The sequence below is a fragment of the Mercenaria mercenaria genome, chromosome 3 (genome assembly GCF_021730395.1).
Source record: "Mercenaria mercenaria strain notata chromosome 3, MADL_Memer_1, whole genome shotgun sequence".
NCBI classification, from domain to species: domain Eukaryota; kingdom Metazoa; phylum Mollusca; class Bivalvia; order Venerida; family Veneridae; genus Mercenaria; species Mercenaria mercenaria.
The window spans coordinates 28352930-28368041 of NC_069363.1; the positions used below are offsets into that span (position 1 = coordinate 28352930).

General features: G+C 36.4%; 1 protein-coding gene across 2 annotated transcripts in view; it reads left to right on the top strand.

The window, feature by feature from the left end:
• The window catches only part of LOC123525204 (phosphatidylinositol 3-kinase regulatory subunit alpha-like), a 312914-nt gene that overhangs the window by 107427 nt on the left and 190375 nt on the right, over positions 1-15112 (top strand). For both annotated transcript variants that reach the window (XM_053538091.1, XM_045304060.2), the window contains exon 4: positions 2727-2792. In XM_053538091.1, coding sequence (XP_053394066.1) covers positions 2727-2792 — 66 coding nt within the window. The remainder of the gene's footprint in view (positions 1-2726; positions 2793-15112) is intronic.

Consider the following 15112-nt stretch of genomic DNA (forward strand, 5'->3'; position numbering starts at 1 on the left):
CTAGTTGCATGTATCGAGGGCTTAGAGCGAAACTGGTCTATTTTTCATGATAAACTTTATTTCGGACTCTGCGGACTCTGCATTTATGGTTTCGTTGTGGTCGTGGTTGTCATCGTCATCATCATCATCATCATCATCTAACAATAATAATTAAAAAGATTATCTTCATCTTCTACCCTTCCCTGTTAAGTACTGAATCGTGAATATATCTTGTAGATGAAAACATGACGATCGTAATTCAAAGGTCAAAATATACACTAATTAAAAAATAATCAGTATACATTTGTAAATGTGCAGGTATTGTCTATTGTCCGTACGTATTGACCTGGCACTCATTAGTCTTTGCCAGTATTGTCGGGTTTTCTATTATTTTAAGAAATATTTATATCCTAAAATAACCAATATAAATAACCAATTGCATGGTGGCATAGTGGTAGCTGTCTGACTGCCACGCACGATACCACGAGTTCAAAATCACCTCAGACCATTTTTTTAGAATCAATGTAATATTGTTATCGATGTTACTTTTACAACATATGCGTAACATATACTAGCGGAAAAAAGAAACTGCATGTGTAAAATGTTCATGTATCGCTCAATTTCATAAATTAAAGCTTGAAACTTTACACAGGTAAGCTGTGTATCCCTCTCGGTCATTTACACTGGTCAGTGCATGAGTTGCACAGGTAGTTTGTCTGTCAGGCCAATGTCTTCGTTTTCACGTTTTTTTTGCGATTTCTTATATACCGCCTAAGTTAAAGCAATTATTATACCCATGCACAGTTTTTTTTTCCGCTAGTATATTTTACGAAATCTGATTGTTTTCTCTTGTAGATCTACTATTCATTTTCAGGAAACGCTGGTGAGAAATACTTTGTCTTTTTATCTAACTAAGATACTTTTAAATATGTTTTATTCAACATTTTCCATAACATTTATAGACCATAAGGTTTATTCAGATAAGTATGGCAATGTAACAATTTCTGCAGATAAAATTTTGGGAAAAATGGTCCGTGCGCAGGAGTTGAACAAAAAATACAGTTTGGCAGCGCACGGCTATTTGCACATGTTACATTGTGAAAATTATAAAGAAATATAATACACAATATTTATACCGCTATTTAACTTCAGACACCGAGAATTAATATACGAAAAATATTTGGAATATTCTTAATCAGTGTTAATTGTCAGGTCAGTACTTACGAACAAGAACATGGTATCAAATAAACATTACAGTTTGAATTCATCTAACTATCTTTTCACGTGCTCAGGTATGGTATGATACCTGTGCACGAGCGCAGGTATGGTATGATACCTGTGCACGTGCGCAGGTATGGTATGTAGGTATTCATTTTGGTTATTAACCCCCGCAGAGAACAATAGAACAGTTGTGTAAGTTTATGATAAAATCAGGTAGCCTGTTATATAAGATTAAGAACCTGTAATTTAGGTAAGGTGTAATTTGAGAGAGCATAGTTTTTTATTACAGTGAAAGGGATATTTATCTATTCAAGTTTAATCAAGTTTGACACAATGGGGTCATTGACACCTGCCCCCTTATCTGAGTACAAATGACCTCCTTTCTCAGCTGCTTTGTATTCTGTAATAATGTTACACTAAATATTTCTAGGTGACACAATTTTAGGCTATTGATGTCCTATTGACTGAATTTTTTACATCAAGGAGTGATGTCCCCATTAAGGTGACCTATAATACATGTAACAATACTACTGGGATTGCTTCTGTTACCTTTCATACACACAATAAAAGCTCAACAAAGGGTTACCTGTAGCCTTACATAATTATTTAACTTTTATACTGGTAACTAATGTTTTGGTTAACAAAGTTTTGATGTTAAGAATAATTATAAACATTAAATTTCATGCATTTAGTTCTCAACTTAGTGCATGATCAATTTATGACAGAAATGGCAAATCTTATGACAGTTTAATGTTACCTTCTTTATTGTATGTTGCTGTGAATGCCCCCTAAACATATATTTTTAGAATCACTTGATGTTTAAATTTCAGATGGCAATACCCCGACAGTAATGTTATTGTGTATATCTCTGGTCCTCGAGGTGGTAATACCTCAGTAAGGTTGCAATACCTGACAGCAAGGGTGCAATACCTGACAGCAGGGTTGCAATACCTGACAGCAAGGTTGCAATACCTGAAAGCAAGGTTGCAATACTTGACAGCAAGGGTGCAATACCTGACAGCAAGGTTGCAATACTTGACAGCAAGGGTGCAATACCTGGCAGCAAGGGTGCAATACCTGACAGCAAGGGTGCAATACCTGACAGCAGTATTATTATAATTTTATATATTTCAGGTCCTGCAGGTGTTTAATTAAGTACCTGACAGCAATCAGCAATATTATTATGTGTTTTTTAGGTCTGGCAGATGGCAATACCTGATATGTTATTGTGTATATTTATGGCCCCCACCTCCCAGATTCAGAGAAAAGTGACTGATCCATACATTGTTTTGTTCATTGTCTGTCTAATGTCCACCTGTCAGTAAGTAGGTAGACCATTTTTGTTTCTGATCTGTAACAGTAGACAGCTTTCACCTACAGCCTATACTTAATAGGATGATTGCTTGTGCCTGTGGTCATTAGATGACCCTTATTGGTTAGGGGGTCAATATGTCAAAGGTCAAGGTCACAGTAATTGTGCATATTTCAGGCAATATCTGACAGCAATATTACTGTGTATATTTCAGGTCCCCCAGGAGTGCCACACAGACTGATAGACTGCTTCTTTCTTAGACCGGTCGTATGCTTCAACTGTAAGTATGTCTTTAGTTTTGCCAGAACTGTTAAGTCAGAAGAGTCCCTTTATATCTAGAAGTATTAGTCAGACCTATATAGAAACTCTTAACACCGAAAGTTAAGTTACAATATATGTAGTAAAACAGAAAGAAATGCTATTTTTTGCATGTAAGCATGGTTCTCAGGAACTACAGTACAATCGCGATCCTAAGAAAAGCCAAGGGACTGGTCGTTTTTTTCCCGTAATATCGCATTTTCGTTCGAGCGTAGCATAGGAAATTTCGCTATACAGAACCTTAATATCTACACGTCGTAACCCGTGATATCTAAACATCTGATTTTCGTATTGGAGTGCATGTATACCAATTTTATATGTACATCTGTGTTTACTACAAATCTTATTCGAATCTGAACTCAGAAAGTACCTGGAATGTAAAACGGGTTGTCATTTTTTCTTCACTTTTTATTCACTGTACATAAAACATATATAGGGTACATTGTTGCATGAGAACAAAAAATTGCAATTGCATGTCCGATACCCCTCGGCTACCCTTTACTGAATTGTTCGGAATAATAAAACGACAATATACAGACGATCAGTACTTAAATATTTTTTTTTATTTTCTTTATGCAGTGATTGTTTGAGACGTATAGATATCGAAGCAAGTGTGACTGGTATGCCATCCGATCTGATAGTTATAGGAGAAAAAATTAACCACTAGCTTGTGTCATGGTGTACACCGTATATGTTTCGAATTTAATTACTAAGTTTTAAACACTAATTACTGTTTACGCCCAGATAAATGATAGTGATACTTTCCACTCTAAAGCGTTTGCACATCATTATGGAAGGTGTGAAAACTTAGACGATGCAGGTATTCGTAAAATCGCAACTTAAATAAGTTGAAAACATGCTTTAAGGGCATAATAATATATTCGTAGGAGTGCATTTTTCGTAAAATTGCATTTTCGTAAAACCGCGACTTTGTAACATAAGAAATAAAAAGGAAAGCAGCCAGGACCACAACACCTTTTCGTAGTATACCGGTATTTCGTTAAATTGCGATTCGTAGCATCGCGAATGCACTGTACTTAACCAAATGTTTCCAGTTCTCAACACATCTTTGGCATCAAGAGATGCCCACACATGGCAAGTTTCATAACTTACATTTTGGCAAAATTATGGTCTTTTACAACTTTAAGAATTTTGTATGTATAAGCTAATATTTGGTGGAAGGGCTTCAAATAGTGGAGCGCGGAGTCATTAGACAGGTCTTGTTTCATAATAAAGTAATGTAAGTACAATTTTCATGACTTTAATTCCTTTGCAAAGTTCAGTGAATTACAGTGCAATACATAAACTGTGTGTAATTTAGATCTAGAAATAAATCAGGTCATTCCAAAGATAGAAAGCTTTTAACCATTCATTTAATAGTTCCATCATTGAGGCAGTTTTCTGTAAAAATGACAACAATAAAACACATGGCAATATTTTCTCAAATCTGTAACAATGTAAGGAAATAACAGGTAATTGCCATTATTTTTGTTCATGTAATTTGTCAGAATTACATCTAAATTCAATTTGATAAATGAATAATTTTGTTTTGATATAAAATTTGTAATATAAAACTTTATAATAGTGAAGAAGCAAACAATTGTAGCATTATAGGTATCACACAGTATTAAGGCATTTTGAAATGTAAACAAACAAAAATATAACACAAGATTGAAGTCGTACCCGCCTGCTTAGCTCAATAGGGAGAGCGCAGATCTACGGATCTCTGGGTCGTGAGTTCGATCCTCGGGCAGGTTGTATGTTCTCCGTGACAATTTGTTAGAAGACATTGTGTCTGAAATCTTTTGTCCTCCACCTCTGATTCATGTAGGGAAGTTGGCAGTTACTTGTGCAGAACAGGTTTGTACTGGTGCAGAATCCAGGAACACGGGTTAGGTTGACTGCCCGCCGTTACATAACTGAAATACTGTTGAAAGAGGGCTTAAAACCCAAAACAAACAAACAAGATTGAAGTCCATACACAATGTTCCTGATACAAACACAAATGCATGCTGGCCAAGAGGAAACACTCCCTTTTGGACTTTTTTGTTGTGAGTTCAGTTATTATTTTTTTAGCTCACCCAAGCACAAAGTGCTCGGGGTGAGCTGTTGTGATTGCTCACCGTCCGGCATCCATGTGGCGTCCGTCCACACTTTCCTTCAAACAACATCTCCTCTGAAAGCATCTGAAATGTTCCTTGGGTGGTCCTCTTTCAAATTGTTCAAATGGTTCCGCTTGGTTGCACATACTGGCCGCCAGAGCTAAAAATAGAAAAATCTTCTAACGATATCTCTTCTTGAACTGCTGGTCCAATTTCAAAATAATTTCACACAAATGGTCCTTATGTAATTCTCTGTCAAGATTGTTCAAATTATTGTGATTCGTCAAAAAACATGTCCGCCAGAGGGCGTGGTTACTTTTCCCTATAGGCATATAGTGGAAACTTTAAAAATCTTCTTGTATGAAACTGCTGGCCTGATTTTGCAATATAATTTCACACAAATGGTCCTGGTATCACCCTATGCCAAGATTGTTCAAATTATTCCAATTCCTAAAAAAACATGGCCGCCAGAGGGCATGGTTTATTTTTCCTATATGTATATAGTGGAAACTTTAAAAATCTTCCTGTATGAAATTGAAATAATTTCACAGAAATGGTCCTTTGGTGACTCTCTACCAAGATTGTTCAAATTATTTTGATTCATCAAAAAAACATGGCCACGAGGGGGTGTGGCCATTTTTTCCCTATATGTATAGTATTGGAAACTTATAAAATATTATTGTCAGAAACAGCAGGTCCAACTTCAAAATAATTTTACACAAATGTTTTTTGGGTGACCCTTTACAAAGATGGTACAATTATTCTGTTTCATTGAAAAGCATTGCCACTAGGTGGTGTGGTCACTTTACCCCGTATTAATGTAGTGGAAACTTTAAAAAATCTTCATGTTGATATATTGGCAAATCACATCATTCCCCCCAATGTCTTACCCCACCTCTACCCCTGTACCTACCTCCCCTACTCTCACCTCAACACATAAACTTTTAAATGTTCAAGCAAGCAACTGCAGTCAGGTGAGTGATATAGGGGCATCATGGCCCTGGTGTTTTATTTTTCAAACTTATTTAAGTTCTTATTTTTAAACTGCCACGAAGATAATTTAACTCCAAATTTTTCACTTACTGAAATTTGTCATTTTTAACAGAAAATGTACATTTTGCCTTTATATTGTGCTTTATTATGTTTGGTTTATTTTAAAGCACAACAGGTAAGTTTTATAAACTTAATGATGATCTTATACTTAGTTGAATTAACATTTCAGTACTGATTCAGGTACTGCCAAATATTTTATAAAAATGTAAGTACAAAATATTGAATTTGAAATGAAAGAAAAACAAGCTTATTCAGAGTATGTAGAAGGAGGTTTTTTTTTAGGGATGCAAGATTCAAACTGTCACAGGTGATCACACTTCCTTATTGCTAAAAATAGAAATGCCATACTTTTCTGGGTTCTTGTTGATAGTAATATTATCTATTTATCAGGTTAAAGTTTTTCATTGAACTACAGATATAATAGTGTCTGAAGATTATCACTGATAACCACATAATAATTATGAGCTTGATAAATTATTGAGTGCAGACACAATTATACATGAGGAGGCAAGTGATTCAATAAGTCGGCAACCTTAAACACAAGCTGTGGAGGCCCTACCAACGTACAACTCACTCATGTTGAGAAGTTAACTCACCCATGTTAAGAAGTGGTCACCAGTTACCTCATTCATGTTGAGAAATGGTCAGTTATTGTACTATTTTATTGAACTGTCAAATGTATATTAATTACATGGGCAGTGCACATAATATTTTAATCTTCCGTTCATATTCGGTACATTCCGTATAGTATACGGAAAGTAATCAGCAATTAAAATGGTTTATATTGAAAACGATAGCTCAGTGGTCATCGTAAATAGCTTGAAACCTGGAGATCTTAAGATCGAAACCGTTCAGTCTTTTTTTTTTCTTCACAAATTTCAAGAAACACTTTGTACATGTACTTTTTTATGCAATGTTTTCTTCATTGTAACCTCATTCATGTTGAGAAGTGATTAGTTATCTTATTTATGTTAAGAAGTGGTCACCAGTTACCTCACTCATGTTGGGAAGTGGTTAATTACCCCACTCCTGTTGAGAAGTGGTTAATTACCTCACTCCTGTTGGGAAATTGAGAAGTGTTTAGTTACTTCTTTCATGTTGGGAACTGGACACCAGTGACCTCATTCATGGTTACCTGCAGCAGAAAACAAGTTTGAACAGACTAATTGAGTGTCATATATAAATAATTTATAGGGTTGGATATCGTTATGGACGAAGCGGTCCGATACCAATACCGATACCAACGAAATGATACGGTATTTTTAACGATACCGATACCATGCTTTGTAGTACATTACATAAGCAATGATTTGGTTAGTATTATATACACCTATGTAAGTAGATATACATGAAAATTTGCTGTGATAAATAAACATTTCAAGTCTGTTAATGGAATGTTGTATTAGATTATGAAAGAGTAAAAAATAAACATATCTTACCGGCTAGTTTTCCAAAATGAAAATCTAGAATAGATACCTCTATGCAATTTAACTCTATGAATACACCCATTGTAGTAATGCTTTTAAAGCTCAGCACTGTCTAGAACTGGTAAACTGAACGCTTACTAGCGTTCAAATTACCCCTCTTACAAGTCGGACTCATTTTCAATCATGGTAATCTTCAACTAGGAAAATGACTACTAATGTTTTTAAAGTGCAACACTTTTGCAACACATTTTTAATTGAACAATAACCTTCAAAACACATGAAACAACCAACATTCCAACTATAACATATTTCTAATGGTTCGTGAAAACCAATTTAAATGTAATATTATTTGTTTACGTAGGTTACAGCTTAGTCTCGTAACTTTTTATTTACATAATTTATTTTTTTCATTGATATTTAAAGAATACAGTCAACATCGTACTTGCGACCACCTCTATTAAGCGATTTTTGTATTAAACAACCGGTCAAAATCCGTCCCGAACGTTTTCAGTACATAAATTCATTCCATTAAACGACTTTTTTATTAAACGACTAGCGACCACATTAATGTAGTCCCGACAGGTAAAATATTCGAAAAAAGTATCTATTAAGCGACCAGGTACCAAAATTCTACCGGGCATTTCTTCATCTGTGTAATTAGTGAGTACGTTTTGCACGTGACTGAATGCAATTAACCTTTGTATCAGTCAAACTTACAAACAATCTAGCCATAATTTTCGCGGTTTGTGTACTTTGAAAAGTGTTCACGATGTAAAAACAGATTTTTGACCCATACATGTATGTTCATAATTAATACTGTTACATTAACAGTTAAAGATAACTTTTCTTTTCATCTGACTGAAATTCATTAAGAGACCATTCCATTAAGAGACCACTTCTTAGCAGTCCCTTGGGTGGTCTCTTAATACAATGTCGACTGTACTACAAAGAAAAATAGTGTCGTGTATTTTGAAATTAAGTACTGGTTTACGTTGTTTAAAACGACGGGAAAAGAAGTATTTCAGGTAATTTTTAGCATACGAAGCTATTCTGCATGCGGTTAGCTCTCCATGTTAATTCAAGGGAGGTTACTCGGAGCGGCATCACAGTAAACAACAATGACGATCACGTTATTATGATATTTGCGTTACTATATGCTTTATTGTGCCACAAATTTTGTAAGAATTTTGTTTTTACTTTTATGGAAATACCAAAATAGGAACCGGTTCTTTTACGAAACGGTATATACCGGTACTTTTCGAAGTGATTATTCGGTATTGTACTGATACCGGGAACCGGTATCCAACCCTATAAATAAAACATTAAAGAAAATAGAAAACAGTGTAACATTTATATATATATACCACCAGTTTTTATTTGCAGAGGATTATATCACTGTTATATCACTGTTGTACTCTGCAAAATAACTGTATGAGAGAAAACAAAAAAAAAATACTGCTGTGATGCTGTGAATTTTCCCCGAGAAGAATGTAGTGCTTTTTTGTGTTAGTCACCACTGCAAGAAGTACATTGTATTGTGGAACATTGGCACCATTACTCACACCAAGTTTTCTCATAGGTTGAATCATCAGTCTTGAGGATAATAGTATTACGCAATTACAACACCACCCAATGTGTTTTTAGCTCACCTGTCACAAAGTGACAAGGTGAGCTTTTGTGATCGTGCAGTGTCCGTCGTCCGTCCGTACGTCCATCCGTGTGTAAACTTTTGCTTGTGACCACTCTAGAGGTCACATTTTTTTATGAAGATTGGTCAGAATGTTCACCTTGGTGATATCTAGGTCAAGTTTGAAACTGGGTAATGTGCGGTCAAAAACTGGGTCAATAGGTCTAAAAATAGAAAAACCTTGTTACCTCTCTAGAGGCCATATATTTCACAAGATCTTCATGAAAATTGGTCAGAATGTTCACCTTGCTGATATCTAGGCAAGTTCGAAACTGGGTCACGTGCCTTCAAAAACTAGGTCAGTAGGTCAAATAATAGAAAAACCTTGTGACCTCTCTAAAGGCCATATTTTTCAAGGGATCTGTATGAAAGTTGGTTTGAATGTTCATCTTGATGATATCTAGGTCAGGTTTGAAACTGGGTCAACTGCGGTCAAAAACTAGGTCAGTAGGTATAAAATTAGAAAAATCTTTTGACCTCTCTAGAGGCCATATTTTTCAATGGATCTTCATGAAAATTGGTCTGAATGTTCACCTTGATGATATCTAGGTCAGTTTCGAAACTGGGTCATGTGCGATCAAAAACTAGGCCAGTAGGTATAAAAATAGAAAAACCTTGTGACCTCTCTAGAGGCCATATTTTACATGAGATCTTCATGAAAATTAGTGAGAGTGTTCACCTTGATATCTAGGTCAAGTTCAAAACAGGGTCACATACCTTCGAAAACTAGGTCAATAGGTCAAATAATAGAAAAACCTTGCGACCTCTCTAGAGGCCATATTTTTCAATGGATCTTCATGAAAATTGGTCAGAATTTTTATCTTGATGATATCTAGGTCAAGTTCAGAAGTAGGTCACATGAGCTCAAAAACTAGGTCACTATGTCAAATAATAGAAAAAACGACGTCATACTCAAAACTGGGTCATGTGGGAACAGGTGAACGATTCAGGACCATCATGGTCCTCTTGTTGTTAGTGTATACATAGAACGGCTACTAGGTTTAAGCTGCTCTCCACTGAGCTGGACATGTCAGAATATTATAGTTATGTAAGAGGCATGCACTTTAATACCTTGGATGTAAGAGACCAATAGTTGGAATTACCTTGGATGTAAGAGGCCTGCACATGAATATCACACATGTAAGGCACCTGTTCTTGGATATCTCACATGTAAGAGACCTGTACATGGATATCTCACATGTAAGAGACCTGTTCTTGGATATCTCACATGTAAGAGACCTGTAGTCATGGATATATCACATGTAAGAGACCTGTACATGGATATCTCACATGTAAGAGACCTGTACATGGATATCTCACATGTAAGAGACCTGTAGTCATGGATATATCACATGTAAGAGACCTGTAGTCATGGATATATCACATGTAAGCGACCTGTAGTCATAGATACAATGACTAACATGACTGTAAAGAGTAAACAAAAACAATTACCGTAGATACCCATGTATAATGCGCACCCGTGTATAATGCGCACCCCCCGATTTTGACCCAAAATCCTGGGGAAAAAACATTTTTGGTCAATTTTGAGGTGGATGGAAAACGAAAGTAGAGTTTACATCGACATCGGTAATAAATTTTATCTCCGCGGCGGAGAGCAGCATCGGTCTCGCGGTACTATCGATTTTTGTTTTCTCGAAAATAAAACCAGTAAAATATTGTTATATTTGTTGTTTTACCTTTTTAATTAACTATTTTGAATAAATAAAACAGCAGCTGATTCAATATTTCGGAATGGTATCTTTCAAAATGACATGAGCTTCTCAATTCAAACCAATAACAAAAGGTGTGATAGTCTTTTTGTCACGATCAAATAGCCAGTAATTACCGGCAATTAACGTGTCACCTTGTGTCAATTATGTTGTTCACAGTTTGATCTCGGTTAAAGATAATTCTCGATCTTTAATTAGTATCATAATTTTTGTGATTTATTAACACTTCTTTCATCAAAATACTTTTAAATTTATATGAAATTAATTTTGTTTGAAAGAAAAATAAACCATTCGATCTTTTACGGAACATACCGGCAATCTTAGATTTTAGTGGTGACAGTAAGCGCGGGGAGTAGTTTCCCTTTACCAAAATGGCGAACATCGGTAACAAGCTTGTTTTGAAGTTGGAAAAATGTCTATACCTGTGTATTATGCGCACCCACGATTCGGGGGTGGTCCTGGGGGTCAAAAAACTGCGCATTATACATGGGTATCTGCGGTAGATATTATAGGTGTGTGTGTGTGTGTTCGGGTTTAACGTCTTTTTCAACAATTTTTCAGTCATATAAACGACGGTGTCTACTTGTAGCAGTGAGCACAATGCCCAACTTTATAGTTCTGCCTCACTGGAATATCACGCCGTAGACACGTGGCATGATACCCCACCCAGTCACATTATACTGACACCGGGCTGACCATTCCTAGCACTATCCCCTTAATGCTGAGCGCCAAGCGAGGAAGCTGCTAGTACCATTTTTTACGTCTTTGGTATGACGCGGCCGGGGATCGAACCCACGACCTCCCGCACTCGAAGCGGACAGATATTATAGGTATAAAGGTAGTAATTTGCCAGATATGCCTCCTGATGTAGTCCATTTCAATATATAGTGCTATTTGCCCCACCTAGTAAAGGCCATTTTCATGCCAGATATACTTTATTGATGCTTGATTGTAAAGAGGACTGTCTGCAGATTATTTTAAGCTATGTTACATGCTTAAAAAGTTGTGTCAAAGCTGTTGGGTATGATGAAAGTGAAAGTAGGTATTTTCTGATGTCTACCTACACAGTGTTAGCGTTAGTGTTTTCATCACGTGTCTCAGTCATGTGACCACAGTTTTGTTGCATTATGGTCAACCCTGTATTTGTTTTGTATTTTTTGAATGCCGAAAGACAGACCTTTATGACAAGGATAGTCTTGCAAGATGTGAAAGGCTAGAAATGCTGATAAAAACATGTTATAAATTGTTATTTTTGCATAGAAAATAGTACCTTTTAGTAGATGAAAAATGAACAGGTGCATAAAAACATATATCACATGTAAGCGGCCTGTAGTCATGGATATATCACATGTAAGCGACATGTATATGGATATATCACATGTAAGCGACCTGTATATGGATATCTTACATGTAAGAGACCTGTAGATGAATATCTTACATGTAAGAGGCCTGTACATGGATATCTCACATGTAAGAGGCCTGTACATGGATATCTTACATGTAAGAGACCTGTACATGAATATCTTACATGTAAGATGCCTGTACATGGATATCTCACATGCAAGAGGCCTGTACATGGATATCACACATGTAAGAGGCCTGTACATAGATATTTCACATGTAAGAGGCCAATACATGACTATCTTACATGTAAGAGGCCTGTACATGGATATCTCACATGTAATAGGCCTGTACATGGATATCTTACATGTAACAGGTAATTCATGGATATCGCACATGCAAGAGGCCTGTACAGGGATATCACACATGTAAGAGGCCTGTACATGAATATTTCAGATGTAACAGGCCAGTACATAAAAGGATTACATGTAAGAGGCCAGTACATGAATATCTTACATGTAAGAGGCCTGTACATGGATATCTCACATGTGCCTGTATATGGATATCTCACATATAACAGGCCTTTGCATGGATATCTCACATGTAAGTGGCCAGTACATGGATATCTTACATGTAAGAGGCCTGGACATAAATATCTCACATGTAACAGGCCTTTGCATGGATATCTCACATGTAAGTGGCCAGTACACGGATATCTTACATGTAAGAGGCCTGGACATAAATATCTCCACATGTAACAGGCCTTTGCATAAATATCTCACATGTAAGTGGCCAGTACAAGGATATCTTACATGTAAGAGGCCTGGACATAAATATCTCACATGTAAGAGGCCTGTACGTGGATATCTCACATGTAACAGGCCTTTAATGGGTTATCTCGCCTTTAAGAGACCTGTATATGAATATCTTACATGTAAGAGGCATGTATTTAGATATCTTGGATGTAAGAGGCCTTTACATGGATGTCTCCTATGTAAGAGGCATATACTTGGATACCTTGGATGTAAAAGGCCCTTATATGTAAGAGACCTGTACATGGATATCTCACATGTAAGAGGCCTGTACATGGATTTCATACATGTAAGAGACATGTATTTAGATACCTTGGGAGTAAGAGATACGTGAATGAAGGATTTTCAGCCTCATTGTCACACAATAGCATATTTATTTTAGTTACAGTATCAGATATCCTGGTTATCATAGCGCAGATATGTCTGTCACATTTAAACAGGTACAACACATATAATATCACATACCTTTGTTACCTCATTGCACATAGATCTCAGACACATTGATAAAAATGTTTGTCTGCCTTTATATCTTGAGTACGGATGTACCTTTTCTCAACAAACTTGCTATGTAGATAGCTTCTATGGAGACAAAGTTTTGGATTTTATTTGGGTATCGTGTATGTCAAGGTCAATGTCATTTCTACTAAAATTAGAAAATGGTTTTCACCCGATATCTTTAGTTTGCATAGACCTATTTTCACTAAACTTGTGTAGATACCTTTTATTGAGACAAAGACTGGGATTGTTAGCTCACCTGAGCACAAAGTGTTCAGGGTGAGGTATTGTGATCGCTCACCATCCGTCTGTCCGTCCGTCCGTTGTACATCCGTCCGTCGTTCGTCCACACTTTCCTATAAACAACATCTCCTCCTAAACCAACTGGCCAATTGTGATGAAACTTTACAGGGATGTTCCTTGGATGGTCTTCTTGTTCAAAGAATTGAATTCCATGCAGAACTCTGGTTGCCATGGCAACCGAAAAGAAAAACTTTAAAATTCTTCTTCTCAAAAACCAGGAGCCCTAGAGCTTAGATATTTGGTGTGAAGCATTGCCTAGTGCACCTCTACCAACTTGTTCAAATCATGACCCCAAGGTCAAAATTGACCCCGCCCCAGGGGTCACTTGATTTTACATAGAAAAATCTTTAAAAATCTTCTTCTCGAAAACCAGAAGCCCTAGACCTTAGATATTTGACATGTAGCATTGCCTAGTGGACATCTACTAAAGTTGTTCAAATCATGACCCCGGGGTCAATTTTGACCACGCCCCAGGGGTCACTTGATTTTACATATGAAAATCTTCAAAAAATTTCTAAAAATAAACCAGAAGGCCTAGAGCTTAGATATTTCACATGTAGCATTGCCTAGTGGACCTCTACAAAATTTGTTCAAATCATGACCCTAGGGGTCAAAATTGACCCCGCTCCAGGGGTCCCTTGATTTTACATAGGAAAATCTTAAAAAATCTTCTTCTCAAAAAGCAGAAGCCCTAGAGCTTAGATATTTGACATGTAGCATTGCCTAATGGATTTCTACTAAAGTTGTTCAAATCATGACCCCGGGCTCAAAATTGACCCCGCCCTGGGGGTCACTTGATTTTACATATGAAAATTTTCAAAAATTTTCTTAAAATAAACCAGAAGGCCTAGAGCTTAAATATTTCACATGTAGCATTGCCTAATGGACCTCTACAACATTTATTCAAATCATGACCACCCCCCGGGTCAAAATTGACCCCGCCCCAGGGGTCATTTGATTTTACATAGGAAAATCTTCAAACATTTTCTAAAAAAAAACTAAAAGGTCTAGGTCTTAGATATTTGACATGTAGCATTGCCTAGTAGACTTCTACAAAATTTCTTCAAATCATGACTCCCGGGGTCAAATTGACCCCGCCCCATGGGGTTACTTGATTGTACATAGAAAAAATCTTCAAAATTTTCTAAAAATAATCCAGAAGGCCTAGAGCTTAGATATTTGACATGTAACATTGCTAGTGGACCTCTACAAAATTTGTTCAAATCTTGACCCCCCCAGAGTCAGATTGACCCAGCCCCAGGGGTTACTTGATTGTACATAGGGAAATCTTCATAAATTTGCTTAAAATAAACCAGAAGGCCTAGATCTTAG